Genomic DNA, 16,089 nt, shown 5'->3' on the forward strand with positions numbered 1-16,089 from the left:
ACCTGACCCCATCTTCAGTTGTTTTACTGCATCAAGCAGCAATACATCTGGTCGGCACTGCCGAATTTTTTTCTTCGAAACGAACAAACTCACGCATTGGACCATAGATGTACATGAATTTTGCACGTGTGTTTACTCTATGCATGGCAGGCAAAGTCTGCCTCGATTGATGTCACAAAAGGGGTAGGGTCAGCCCCCCAAACAATTTTTTTTTTTTTAACATATAAATCGTGACAAACAATTACTAAAAAAAAATGTTTTATTGTTCATAAGCATATACTCTTATGTTTGAAAGAAAAAAAAATCTATTTTCAGGTGACTTTAAAAAACATAAATGGGGCGCCAAGATAGTGATCCATGGTAACCTAATGCAATTACATTACACTGAATGGGACAGTGACAGAACACCAGCGAACTGATAAACAACAAACAGTGTGATCTCACATATTATACAAGGGACGTCGGGGAACGCAATGTGTGTGAGATACCAATAGTGTCCACTGCCTTTAATAATAACAAAGTTATACTAAACATAAAGTTATACAGAAATAAATCTCCATTCTTGTACCTGTATGAAGATAATAGGAAAAATGATATGCCAGAATGTTTTCACGCACAACAGCACTACCACCCATCATGTCCACTGATTGGCTGATACTTTTGCGTGCGTAATAATATTTAAGGCGTGGCTGCTTAAGTCCCCTTTTGGCTTTAAGGCAGTGGACACTATTGATTATTACTCAAAATAATTATTAGCATAAAACCCTTTTGGTAACGAGTAATTGGGAAAGGTTGATAGTATAAAATATTGTGAGAAACGGCTCCCTCTGAAGTGACACAGTTTTCGAGAAAGAAGTAATTTTCCACGAATTTGAGTTCGAGACCTCAAGTTTAGAATTTGAGGTCTTGAAATCAAGCATCTAAAAGCTCGTGTGACGAGAGTGTTTTTTCTTTCATAGTAATCGCGCAACTCTGATGACCAATCAAGCTAAAATTTTCACAGGTTTGTTATTTTATGCATATGTTGATATACACCAAGTGAGAAGACTGGTCTTTGACAATTACCAATAGTGTCCAGTGTCTTTAAAGGAACACGTTGCCTTGGATCGGTCGAGTTGGTCTTTGAAAAGAGTTTGTAACCGTTTTTTATAAAATGCATATGGGTAGAAAGATGTTGTAAAAGTAGAATACAATGATCCACACAAACATGCCTCGAAATTGCGTGGTTTTCCTTTTACCTCGTCGACTAACACGTCGGCCATTTATGGGGGTCAAAATTTTGACTCCTATAAATGGCCGACCATGTTAGTTCGCACAGTAGAAGGAAAACCACGCAATTTCGAGGCAAACTTGTGTGGATCATTGTATTCTACTTTTAAAACATCTTTCCAACCATATGCATTTTATAAAAAACGGTTACAAACGCTTTTGTTTTGACCAACTCGTCCGATCCAAGGCAACGTGTTCCTTTAATCACAGAGTACAATGCTTCCTACGGTATAGAGCCACAGGCATGGTTGACCGGCTAGTGCTCTGAAGCTCACGCTGAACTTTAATGGAACTGTAAATCACTTTTTCCATACCATTAGTTTGAAACTCCTGCAGAGGCTGATATACATACCAGAGTTCGTCCCATCAGTCTTTAGCCATTTGAGTCCATCATGTCAAGTCGTCTTACTTGATATCATAGCCGTGTATGTAACTCATGGGGAGACTCCCGAACCATCCTATATGCAGCATGGCCAACCATCCTATATGCAGCATGGCCAACCATCCTATATGCAGCATGGCCAACCATCCTATATGCAGCACGGTCAACCATCCTATATGCAGCACGGTCAACCATCCTATATGCAGCATGGCCAACCATCCTATATGCAGCATGGCCAACCATCCTATATGCAGCATGGCCAACCATCCTATATGCAGCATGGCCAACCATCCTATATGCAGCATGGTCAACCGTCTATACCAATCTCTTATATGCTGTCGCTTGCTGAGGTATTTGAACATGAAGCAGACACTGTATTCAGTCTGGTCTCTGAGGAGCAGTGGTGTAATATCAAAGAACAAAAGGTATGTGCAGTATGCATTTGTAGTTGTCGTATTTGCATTGTCTTTGATTTCTGTGTTTCTGTTGTTGATAGAGAGAACCATTTTAGCTCAGTTGATCATTTAGGACTGACATCAAAGGCACTAGACACTATTGGTTATTACTCAAAATAACTATTTGCATACATGTAAAAACTTATTTGGTAACGAGCAAAAGAGAGCTGATAATAAAACATTGTGAGAAAGGGCTCCCTCTGAACTAACATAGTTTTTGAGAAAGAGGTAATTTGTCACTCAAATAATAAATTAATTCAGCTGAAGCCTTTTATTATGCATCTAGAAGCACACACATTCATGTAACAAGGTTGTTTTTCGTTCACTATTGTCTTGCAATTCGATGACAAATTGAGTCAAATTTTTCACATGTTTGTTATTTTATGCCTATCTCGGTATTCACAAAGTGGGAAGACTGGTCTTTGACAATTACCAATAGTGTCCAGTGCCTTATCACAAGATGGAAAACAACACAGGCGGCAAAACCACATTAATACAGCTAGTAAAAGAGAGAAAGAGTGAGAGACATGAATAAAGTCAGAAAAAAGAAATGTTATAAAACATAAAAAACTATATCAATTATTAATAAATACCTTGGACGGTTTCAAGTCTCTGATTGGTCAAAACCCGGTCACGTGTGGGAGTGTTAACGGTGGTTTAAAGACCGGCTTTGGAAAATAGCGAATAAGTGGCCACTAAATCAGCATACATTGTGTAAATCTTGCGCGTTGCACTGTATCGCACGCTTATTTATATCCCTGTTAGTTTCATTGCAACTTCGCGCACTTACGCGTATGTGCGCTGAAAATGTATCAATTTTGAGTGCGCGCGTGTAACATGTGCGCGCGTATAAACTGACGCCGAGCTCATGCGCCCGTTTTAATGCACAAGGAACAGCTATCGTCCAATCATTTGCCTCCTTTGACCCCAGTGAAGGCGCTGAACAGATCATTATTTCAAAGAGTCACTGGTCTCAAAGATCAGTAATGTGATTAATGTGATTAACGCACGAAAGAGATGGGAACCATCCAAAGCTCAAATATGGCCCCTGAACATGTCTGGAAGTACCGCCAAAAGAAAAGTCACAAAATTTGGAAAATTTTAGCCGTTTAATTTGCTAAAAAAGGTATTTATTAATGGGAATAACAGTGTTCGTACCCGGTCTTCACTGCGTGGTAATGACCTTGGTTGGTGGCTGGCGCTGTTAATGGACCTCGCCTCCGGCTCGGTCCGTTAACAGCGCCAGCCACCAACCGGTCATTACCACGCAGTGAAGACCGGGTACTCGCACTGTTATTCCCCAATTACAAAATGTGAAAATGCACAACAAAACTAAATTCAGAAAAGCTACATACACATTGTTTGAAAAAAATGAGAACAAGAAAAAAGCTTAAACAGGGAAGAGGTGTGTTTTCAGAAGTTTTTTAATTGGTCTGTGTGTATTGCATGTAGAAGGATAAAACAGGGGCTTCAACTATTTAACAATGTTAGCATAGGTTATACAGTTGGGTAATTCTGTAGCCAGTGTATAACCAGGACTATAAACAGTGGCACCTTTCTACGGAAGAGAAGGCTTGTTACAGGAAATGAGTAGGTCAATCAAATCATAAGTAATTAATTATTAGTCTAGACCTTTATCGATTCTTGTTCACATATGAACTAATATGATTCAGCACTTTGTTGCCATGTAATGAGCCTTCAGTCTTAATTATTGACAATACAACACAAGTATATAAATGTACATGTACAGGTGATGATTAACGCTATTGGCATTGCATACATGTACCTTGGCTGAGGCACTTAAAGTAAGAACAGAATGACCCCCCTTTTACCAAACTCAGATTAAGAGATGAATCGGCAGTTTATAATATATTACAAAAACAAGTGATATTCATTCATTTCATATGTGTACAAGGATATTACCCATCATTTATTCAGAAGCTACTTATTCCACACATGTTGAGTGCATTTATGGTCATGCATGTTTACAGTGAAAAGGATACCCTTAATTGTACATTTAATTGATTTATTCTTGTACTGGATAAATGAAAGTATTGAGGATGTTATTGAGAAGTAAAGTCATACAAAGATATTTGATTTCTCCATTGCCTCAGCTAGCTCCTTGATTTGCTCACTTGCTACAAGTTAAACAGGCAACAACCATTGCTTCGTTCTTCGAATGGGACATTAAGCCGTTGGTCCCATGTGTTATTAACATATGTAAAAGAACCCTGTGCATTTATCGAAAAGAGAAGGGGGTCACCCCGGTGTTCCTGGTTTTTTTCTCATTATGTTTTGTAGCTTTGTTGTTTCTGTTTTGGGTTTTTCCCATTACATTGTTGCCTTGTTTTGTATTTTCTGTACATTGTACTGTTGAGGTAGAATAAATAATAATAAATAATATTAATACTAAATTTAAATCTATAGGGCCTACTCAGAGTTCATCACTGCAAAAACCTATCTTTCTGAAAGTTTATACTCAGCGCCTTGAGTACCTTGTTTGGGCTATATAAGGCTTTGATATTATTATATAAATGATTATTATTATTACTACACCTCATACATATTCATGACCAAAGTCGAGTTCTCATTGGTTCGTTCATCACCCACGTGCCAGGTGTTAATTTTGCTAATTAACAAGCGCGCACGTGAGTATTTACGCAATTGTGGTAAATGCGCATGACAAGTAATAGCTCCCCGGGAGCTGTTCTACTTGTCATGCGCACAACCATTGCGTGACGTCATCCCCAGGGGCTATTCTACTTGTCATGTGATGTACGTACGATTGTGGTACTGTTTTGTATACACGCTCACGAACAGCGCTCTCTTAGCGACATCCAACACATGAACAAACTTATTATGTGCATTTTGTTTCACAGTCATGATTTTCTCTTGCTCAAAACTCATCATGTTCTGGTAACTGAATATGTATGAAGTATAGTAAAACAAATATTTATAACATGGTTTGTTTTTGGTGACTAGTCGATGAGCTCCCCTCGGTATTGTATTTGACAAACTATTTCCCTTGGCTTCGTCTCGGGAACTAGTTTGTCAACTTCCAATACCTTGGGGAGCTAATATCGACTAGTCACCCTCAAACCGTGTTAGATTAGTATATCACTCTTCTTATAAACCAATGTTTTGTCAAAACATTTTCAGTGAATTATCTCTTAAAGGGAAGGTACATGTTTGGTAAATACTGAAAACAAATATTAACTTAAAAAAAATGACTTGGTAACGAGTATTGGAGAGCTGTTGATAGTATAAAACATTGTGAAAAACGGCTCCCTCTGAAGTAGCATAGATTTTGAGAAAGAGGTTATTTCTAGTTAAAATATTAAAAGACTTCTAGCAAGATGTCTTTTATTCCTATCTGAAAGCACACAAATTCGTCCAACACGGTTGTTTTTCTTTCATCATTTTCTCGCAACTTCGATGACTAATTGAGCCCAAATTCTCACAGGCTTGTTATTTTATGCATATGTTGGGATACAGCAAGTAAGATGAATGGTCTTTGATGACAATTACCAAACGTATTCAGTGCCTCTAATTACTTTGTCTTCATTTGCCTATCTTTTAGAAACCTGAGTTGGTAATGAAACTATTAAGTTTGTTATGTGAAGCATCTTGTCAGCCTGCAGTCAGTAGCACACTGCTTCAAAGAATGTCTTTGCTAGAGTGCAGTCTTGGTAAGTAAATCATTGATTGGGTTTGGACTTTTGTTTTGTTTGGTAACGTCACCGTACTTTTGCTCATTAAAATGTATTGCTCTTCAAAATGTGAGCATTTTAAGTTAAAACAGTGTTAGTGTAACAATCACTACACATCTATAAAGTGAGTTAAAGAATTATTTTCCTTCATTCTATTTATGATATTTACTTCAGTTGCATCCAAGATATTCAGCATTATTCTCAGACATAATAAGCAAACCCAATATGAGTTAAAAAAAAAAAAAAACACCAAAGCAAAATTAATGAATTTTTTTATAATTCAAACATTGTAACGTCTGAAAACTAATAATCACATGTTAACTTACTAATAATCACATGTTAACTTACTAAATTCTTCTTATGGTATAGTAAATATAATTCTAATGATAAATACAGTGGACACTATTGGTAAATCTCAAAGACTAGTCTTCACAGTTGTTGTGTCTTAACATATGCATAAAATAACAAACCTGTGAAAATTTGAGCTCAATCGGTCGTTGAAGTTGCAAGATAATAATGAAAAAAAAAACACCAATTATCACACAAAGTTGTGTGCTTTCTGATGCTTGATTTTGAGACCTCAAATTCTAAACTTGAGGTCTCAAAATCAAATTTGGAAAAATTACTTCTTTCTCGAAATCTATGTCACTTAAGAGGGAGCTGTTTCTCACAATGTTCTATAATATCAACCTCTTCCCATTACTCGTAATCAAGAAAGGGTTTATGATGATAATTTTGTTTTGGAGTAATTACCAATAGTGTCCACTGCCTTTGAACAGTTTAGTCTAAAGATCATGTACTAAATGAAGCAAGAACATGAAAACCCATTCATAAATACCTAGGACAGTTTCTCCATTTTCATTGGTTGAGAGGACATCGCGTGGGGGTGTTTAAGCGGATGATATAAAAGATTTTCTATACCTCAAACAAATTCATTACCGAGAGTCGAGTTCTCATTGGTCCATTCATCAACACGTGCTAGGTGTTAATTTGGCTAATTACCTAGCCCGTACGTGAGTATTCACGCAAGTGGTCAATGCGCATGACAAGTAATAGCTCCCCGGGAGCCATTCTACTTGTCATGCGCATTACCATTGTGCAACATCATCCCCGGGAGCTATTCTACTTGTCATGTGCTTTACGATCGTGGTACTGTTTTGTACACACGCCTGAACAGCCCTCTCTCTAGCGACATCCAACGACTAATGAACAAACTTGGTGCATTTTATTTCACAGTCTTCATTTTCCCTTTCTCAAAACTCATGTTCCGTAACTGAATATGTATGAAGTATAGTAAAACAAATATTACATGGTTTATTTCGGGTGACTAGTGGATGATCTCCCCTCGGTATTGACTGTCGACAAATTAGATCCCTCGGCTTCGCCTCGGGAACTAGTTTGTCAACTTCCAATTCCTCTGGGAGCTAATATCGACTAGTCACCCTCAAACCATGTTATGTTTGTATAATAATGATTCACACAAAACATGCCTCAAAATGTACGCTTTTCATTGTACTTCGCAAAGAAACACGGTCGGCCATCTTGTTAAACTTTCACTCCATAAAATGGCTGACCGTGGTAGTTAGCAACGTAAAAGGAAAACTGGTAATTGTGAAACTTTATATTCTACTCTTAAAATATCTTTCTAACCATATGCATTTTATAACAAACGATTACAAACGCTTTTCAAAGACCAACTTATCCGATCCAAGGCAACGTGTTCCTTTAATACAGAAACTGATAATAATGGAGCCAATGCTAATGAAGTTAGCATGGCTCACAATGGAACTTTGTCTCACTTACATGATACCATTGAAACAATTTTAAAGTTTCAAAGTACTTCAGACAGTAATACTTGTTAGTCTTACTCGGAACATTAACATGATAGTTTTGATGGTAAGTCTGATATTACCTCTAACAATGTGCAGACATCTTGGCAGTATTTGTAGACAATGACACATCACTTTGCTTTGTCTTTAATGAAGCCCTGAAGACAACCGTTCATCAGTTGTAGGCATCTGGGTTGTTGTTACATTTTGCTGGCTACCCAATTAGCCCACCCCTCTCCAGAGAGTCTACACTGTGGTGTGTGTCTGTCAACACTTCACCCACAAATCTGATTTTTTTGTGTGATCATTGTCAACTTTATTATTGGAAAATTAGCTTTGGCACATTCATTTTTCCATTGAGCCTTCCTTGGGAATATTTTCACCTCTGTGTGGCTTGGGTGATTGTCTTGTAGTGTACAATTCGTCTATGGATAATGTGCAAAGACCACAATGGAAGTTTTACCTCAAAATGTGTAAATAGATTTTTCTACTCGATAGTGATTCTAGTGAACTGTGTTTTCAGAATGAATCATGTGTCATGTGAAGTGTCGTGGCCGAGCGGTTAAGAGCACCGAATTAAAACTCTGGTGTTTCTGATCAGCAGAGTGTGGGTTTGAATCCCCAGCCTTGAGTACTTTGGCAAGACACTTTACTGACTTGGGGGTTACCTTTGCTTCGTTCTTCGGATGGGATGTAAAGCCATTGGTCCCATGTGTTGTCTTTCCATGTATTTTTGTAAATGGCTAATTTTTAGTGTAATTTGTATATAACATAACATTTTTAGACACGCAAAACCAAAACGAATTTCACTGTACTAATATTTGTTTTTTTACAAGTGACAATAAAACATTATTCTATTCTATTCTATATTCTATTGTGTAAAGCATGGAAAAGAACTCGTGTACTTACAGGGGTTTAGAAGGGGGTGACCATAGAAGAAGACATTAAAAAGCTAAAAAGCGGTATTAAAAAGATAGGTTTTTATATTACATTTAAAAGAGATTACATGTAGTATCTGTTCGCTATGTATGTGAACATGGTGAAGCGGTAGCGCATTCCAAAGCTTAGGGGCTGCCACAGAAAAAGCCCTATCACCAAATGTAGTCAACATTTTACCAAAAGGATACTCCAAGAAAATACCATTATTCCCTGACCTAAGTTTATAAAGAAGATACTTTCCTGTGACTCGGTTAGTGGTATGAAACTATCAAAATTATAGGCACCAGCTAGCGTAGTATTATAACACTTGGTAAGCTCCTCAAGACCTTGAGGAGTGTCCATGCACAGCCTAGAAGAGACTAAGTCACCTTTCAAGCAATTAATGTCAATGGATTTAATATCCCTATAAACAATCTGTTTAGCAGGTAAAGCAGATTTGTTTTGTTGCAAATTGCAAATAACAGAAAAATGATGATAAAAAAGGTGGTGAGGTGTCGGGGGGGGGGGCTGTTAAGAACCATATCTGATTTCCTGGTAATAACAAGATCTAGTGTGTGACCCATCTCATGAGTAGGTTTGTTAACATGTTGCTGGAGACCCATGGATTCAAGAAGTGACAAAAAACGTATAGTGTTTGGATCATCAGAGATGTCAACATGAATGTTAAAATCCCCAGTTATTAAAACTGGTTCAGAAGATAAAACAATGGATTCTAAATAATCAGCAAAATCATTGATAAACCGATTAACTGTACAAGGGTGGCTAGCAGAGTAAGGAGGCCTATACATAATTACAAGTCGTAATTTACACGAATTAATCCCTACAGACCATTCTGAAAACTCAAATGAGTCTAGTGCATCTCCAGCAATTTTCTTGACATTCAAATGGTCACGAAACAACAAAGCAGTGCCTCCCCCCCACACGTTTTTTCCGGGATGATCAAGCAATCTAAAACCAGGTGGGGTTGCTTCAACCTTGTGGGCAACATCCAAATCTGTAAACCAAGTCTCTGTAAGGGCAAACAACTCAGCCTTACTATTAATAGCATAAGAAACAAAACTAGCTGCTTTATTTTTAAGAGATCTGGTATTTAAGCAACAGAGTTTAAAAAGATCATCAGAGGGATCGGCAGGATTTACAACAATGTGTTTAAGGACAGGAGTGCGGTTTTCCAAAGCTCTCATTATGAACATAATCAAGCCGGTGACCAATGTGAACAGGAATTTTACACTTAAAGTTACAATGACCCACTCTGTTACCCCTGAACCGAAGAATTCCATTTGCTTTTTTAATATATTTGGATATTAAAAAGCTGACCACGGGAATACATTATAGTTGAATTACTAGACATGATAGAATGAGAACTATCTGACTGTATAAAATGCAACTCGTCATTACTAGTGGATCCAATACGAGGGCCTGGGTTAACGGCAATATCCATTAATATTGTTATGTCATGTGGAGGGTCATGACCAGGAATAAACTAATTTTACGAATGGAACTTTAGAGAAATTAAACCCAGTACGGCACAGCTGTAATGTTACCCCATGACAGGGTTAAAATGACACAACAAAATTAGTCAGACACATGTATTGGTCTGAACCCGTGACTTATGTATGATAAAAATCAGATGTAAAAACACCAAGAGATGAGAACGGGCACTAAAGGCAACAACCATGATGAGCACACGTTAAATAGTGAACCCGACCAGAGATATAAAGTACATCAAAAACATGAAAATAACAAGCAATACAAGATCGGAAAAAGCATCAAAATATATCAAACAAAAGCACAGAAAGCTTACCAAACACGACAGCAATAAATATAAAGAAAAACTCAGCAAAGATTAAACGGATAAAAATAAGCAAAACACTGGAGAAAAAAATAAACAGTGGCAGCTACAGAACAGCGCCCTCAACTTCAGCTGTAGCTGCTGTATAATGCGCCGGAGCACCTTGTTAACCCTTAGGCCTATAGGGTGCTACACATAATTGGGTTTCATCACTGCAATAACCTATCTTTCTGAAACTTGTGATCTGAGTGCATTGAGTACCTTGTTTGTTGGATATGTACGCTATGTAAGACTTCAATATACTAACCTTTATTATATCAGTCCTGGTTGTTCATGAATTTGTAAACGAACACGTTGCCTAGGATCGCCGAGTTGATCTTTGAAAAGCATTTGTAACTGTTCATTATAAAATGCATATGATTAGAAAGATATTTTAAAAGTAGAACATAATTTTTTATGGCCATTTATGGGAGTCAAATGACTCTTATGAATGGGTGACCGTGTTAGTTCGCAAAGTAAAAAGAAAACCACGCAGTTTTGAGGCAAATGTGTGTGTATTCTACTTTTAAAACATCTTTCTAACTATATGCATTTTATAACAAACGGTTACAAACGCTTTTAAAAGACCAACTCGAACGATCCAAGGCAACGTGTTCCTTTAACCCATTTCACTACTTGAGAACTGACATTCCCAAACTCTTTATTTCTATACAGATCTTCTTGATAGAGCAAATAAGGCCGGGAAGAAAGACAAGAATATTTTCTCTTGCACTCAGACTTCAGATGACTCCATTTCACAAACCAACCCAGTGTTTGGATTTAAAAGAGATTTAGTTCGACTGATCGGTAACATGTGCCACAACCACAAGGCCAACCAGAATAAGGTATTCAAGTCAGGTTGTTTTTGTGTGCAAATATGAATTACAGTTGCATTATTGAATATGTGCCATCAGTGTCACACAGGGAGAGGGGGGCAGTACGGAGGGTATGGGGGGGGGCAGAAGGGGGGAATGCCAACAACGCACTACCTGCGTTGTACATGTAAATAATCTTCAAAAGAACCTATGGCATAATTGCAAAAAAAAATAGTTAGTGGCCTGATGTTTGACTCCTTGCAAAGTTTTTCTCGTAGAGGCTACAATGAGAGAAAGACGCTTCTGAGGTCGGAACTTTCGACCACTAACTTTCTTTTGTAAAGCTAATCTGATTTGACTCCTGCGGTATTACATACAATCTGCACTGTGTTTGTTATGCCTTGGTAACAAAACTGTGAAGATTTATCGGTCAAGAACCAATTTCATTATGTGATACAAAGACACATGTTCCATGGCTAAGGATGAGCGCTTGACATAATGCACAGCGCGGAGGGTAACATGAGTTTGGTTTATCTGTGTACGTTACCTTGATCATTCCCAACAATGGTATATTGCCAGCGCTTTGTACAAAACAGCCGGGGGTTTGAGGGAAACAGTCAAGAATTATTTCATATTTCAACAACTTTTCATCTGCCTATTAAACTATGCATACTCTGTCGTAATTGACCGTATTGAATATGTCATCACCGTTCAAATAATCTGCTCTACAACATGGCGTCTGTGAGTTTGTGCACGTGTGTGTGTGTGATTGTGCCGTAGAAATCAAACTGGGAACACTGCTTGCTTCTTTGATGTACGCGTTTAGATGCGCATATGGTTTGACCTACAAGATGGCGACATAGCAGCAAAGGGGTTATTCAATCAGTCTATAATGTTTGAAGATGACAACAAAACTTTAAGAAGAGGAATAATAATCTTACCATGGTATAACAAAACAATTGATGCACGCTTTGACAGGACCCATGGGATTTGTACACCCGAGGGGGCAAATGTAACCTGAGGCGAAAGTACATTGTAGGTTCATCGTCAAATGTTTTTGGACATTGCTAACTGCTTCAGTAGTTTAGCAATTGAGCAATACATTTAACGTAAACGACACGTATCTGCATGTCTGTTTAAGGTGTGTAGGTTGCCTCCAAGTTAAAGTTACCTGCATCAGATGCTCCTGTCCATCATTGTCCTATCCAAGTAGAAGCAGAAACCATTTTCTCAAATAAATGTCAAATACCTAGAGGATTTACAGTTAGAAAAATCATAGGATTAACGATATAATTTGTCAAATAATGTTGATATTTGTAGCTATATAAGGGGAGATGTTTGTATTGAGATTCCCTCCTGGACCCATTCATACATGGACACTTAGCTGCTGTAGTAAACCAACAAAACATTTTGGTGTTACTTTTACGCATTTTACATAAAAACTAAACCACCATAACACTTGGAAATGCTCTTTTTTTTAAGGCAGTGGACACTATTGGTAATTACTCAAAATAATTATTAGCATAAAACCTTACTTGGTATAAAACATTGTGAGAAACGGCTCTCTCTGAAGTAACGTAACTTTCGAGAAAGAAGTAATTTTCCGTGGATTTGATTTCGAGACCTCAGATTTAGATATTGAGGTCTCAAAATCAAGCATCTGGAAAGCACACAACTTCGTGTGACAAGGGTGGTTTTTTTCTTTCATTATTATCTCGCAACTTTGACGGCCGATTGAGCTAAAATTTTCACAGGTTTGTTATTTTATGCATATGTTGAGATACACCAAGTGCGAAGACTGGTCTTTGACAGTTACCAATAGTGTTCAGTGTCTTTAAATAGTCATCTCTTTTTAAAATGATGGTGTACTCAAATCGTGATTGCCCTTCCACTTCCAAACACATCAATTGGATAAACAACCCAACTCTATTCCAAGCTTTCTTGTATAAATAAGTGACTTTCATCTCATTGAGGTTATTCAGGGTCATACTTGTGTCAATCTAGAGCGTTCTAGAATTTCATCTCAGATCTGTGTCTGTCACATTATGTGCTCTTTTGGGGATATTATGGCATCTGTTACCATACACAAATAAACAAATAAGGAGTACACTGCCCTCATGTGGTGTCAAGATGCCAGGCACTTGAAATTTGAACTGATTTAAAGTGTTGTAATTTTTGTGTATAAAATAACAGTTTGTTACTTTAAATTGTATTATTTTTTAAGTCTTCAAAGCTGTAATTTTTTTGTAAGTAAAGCAAATTTCAAAATGGCTAAACTGTGAGTAAAATATGCATTTAATAAGTAGTCCTTTAACAGTGAAATCAAGGTATGCATCTTATTATGAAATTATGTATTAGTGTAGGGTTATGACACCGAGCATTAGCACTCAGATGTCAGTGAATGGGGCTACAGGGTATATAGGCTTGCATTACTCAGGAAGATAAGGTTTGCATTAATACGTGTAGGTACATACATGTAATATGATTTTTCACTATCAACAGCTCTCTATTGCTTGTTACCAAGTAGGTTTTGGGGTAAAAATTATTTCTAGTAATTACCGATAGTGTTCACTGCCTTAAACAGTGAAATCAAATACACGGTATCTTATTATGAAATTATGTATTAGTGTAGGGTTGTGAAACCAAGCATTAGCACTCAGATGTCATTGAATGTGGGTGCTGGGTATAGCTTTGAGCTAATAAGGTTTTGATACTCAGTAAGACTAGGTACATGTAGTAAGACTATATCAAACATGGTGGGTGGTCAAGCTCATACTCAATCCCATTTTATCAATTAACTGCTGGTAAGGCATGAAACTTATCTGTTGCCTTGCAATGTGTAGACCATGTAGACCTACATGTACTTGCAAGGAAAATTGCAGTGGCCTTACTGAGTTGTTTTATGTAGTTCCATTAACAAGCAATGTGAAAATTTTGTTCATTTCTTGTATTCCTTAAAACATCTCACAAGGTCCCTTTTTTCAATGATAAATCAAAATGTTGTTTTTTTTTCTTTAAAGTGTATTCATTACTTGAAAGATGGGGTTGTGACCATACAATCATCCTGTGCAAGTTCTGTGTGAATAGTGAAACTATTTCTGGTGTGACTCACTAGACACCCTAAGCTCGTCTTAACATACATGTACTTACAAGATCCATCAAGTATTTCAAGTGGTCATTGTTGTGAATGCAAACAGCTGTAAGTAAGTCATAAGTGTTTGAAAAGATCCCAAAGTGTGAGAAATTCATTAGTTAATACATTGAGTAAATAGTGGTAGTTCTCATATGGGGTATTATCGCATTGTTAGTAGTAAGATGCCCATGTGAAGTGTTGAATAGCTAGGTATAGAATAGAATAGCTAGGTATAGAAACAATGTAATATAACAGGCTCAACTTGTACAGTGCTATTGGAAGGTTTCTAATAAGAACGTTCCTAAACCAGGTGGGTTCACAGCCCACCCATGAACAAAATACAATGTTCTAATTAATAGTCAAAGTCTCTGCTTTGTCTCAACATTTGTATCATAATTAGTTAGAATATTTGTTGTTTTCTTATGTTTAGCTTTGAATTCCTTTAAAATTGTAGTTTCTCTTACAAATAGTCAATATGCTTTCAGATTGGAGACGATTTTCAAAGATTTCCATTCCATACATTGTAATTATCGCATCTAAGCAATGGTTTATTTAAGGATTTTGTTTTACTTATAAGTTGTTTTTTCCTTCTAAAGATGGGAGAATCTGCAAAATGTTACTGTATTTATAGTACTTGTCGGATAAAATTTGATACAAATGCAGACTTTAAACAATTTCAATTCAATTCAAGGATACATTAATTTCCATACTCTCGTATGGAAACAGTTACATGTATTACGGAGTAAAGCAAAACATATCTTAAAGTAACAGTAAAAATAAATAAACAAATAGAGTACGGGGCAGTTTTGGTTAGTCAACGTGGTAGGTTGTATCTGGAGTCGGTTAGTATTAGACAACAGTATCATTAATTAGCCTGTAATAAATTCTGGAGCCTACAGCAAGAGTTAATTAGTAGTCTATTCCATTTGGTAAGACAACTTTCTCTTAGATGTCATCCATCATTAGTTTTCCATTTTGTCCATTAATTACTGTGTGGATTAGGTTCCAGTATAGTAGGACCAATGTTTTATGGCCACTGCACTTGATCAGCAAAACAAGTGTCTGATTTCAATCCAATTATCACGCTGGATGATGAATTCCAACCTTAACAGCTTAAAGGAACTACAAATTGGAGTGTTTAATATGTAGTTGAATGATACAGTTTCATGGAGAGGTCCAGTATACACTCAATAATGAAAGACGTGCCTTTGTCATGGGAATGAGCCATGCCCTACCTGCTTCAAGTCAAAATGAATTAAATCAGAATATTCAAAAGAACAGGTGGTCCTGCAAACTTAAGACGCAGATTTGTTACATTGCTAGTTATCTGAAAGTTTCCAGATAGGTTTGACTTCAAGGTAACGCAACAACACTGTGTCGATTTAAGTTAAAGTCAGTGGACACTATTGGTAATTACTCAAAATAATTGTTGGCATAAAATCTTAATGGGAGAGGTTGACAGTATAAAACGTAGTGAGAAACGGCTCCCTCTGAAGTAATGTAGTTTTCGAGAAAGAAGTAATTTTCCACAAATTTGATTTTGAGACCTCTGATTTAGAATTTGAGGTCTCGACATCAAGCATCTGAAAGGACACAACTTCATATGACAAGGGTGTTTTTTCTTTCATTGTTGTCTCGCAACTTCAACGACCGATTGAGCTCAAATTTGTACAGGTTTGTTATTTTATGGATATGTTGAGATACACCAACTGTGAAGGCTAGTTTT

At 37.0% G+C, this 16,089-nt stretch overlaps 1 protein-coding gene across 3 annotated transcripts in view; it reads left to right on the forward strand.

Moving 5' to 3' along the window:
• Positions 1-16,089, forward strand: part of LOC139933959 (ataxin-10-like) — a 32,804-nt gene that overhangs the window by 11,027 nt on the left and 5,688 nt on the right. For all 3 annotated transcript variants that reach the window (XM_071928203.1, XM_071928205.1, XM_071928204.1), the window contains exons 5-7: positions 1,590-2,076; positions 5,687-5,795; positions 11,091-11,260. In XM_071928203.1, coding sequence (XP_071784304.1) covers positions 1,590-2,076; positions 5,687-5,795; positions 11,091-11,260 — 766 coding nt within the window. The remainder of the gene's footprint in view (positions 1-1,589; positions 2,077-5,686; positions 5,796-11,090; positions 11,261-16,089) is intronic.

Source organism: Asterias amurensis, chromosome 2, assembly GCF_032118995.1.
Source record: "Asterias amurensis chromosome 2, ASM3211899v1".
NCBI lineage: Eukaryota > Metazoa > Echinodermata > Asteroidea > Forcipulatida > Asteriidae > Asterias > Asterias amurensis.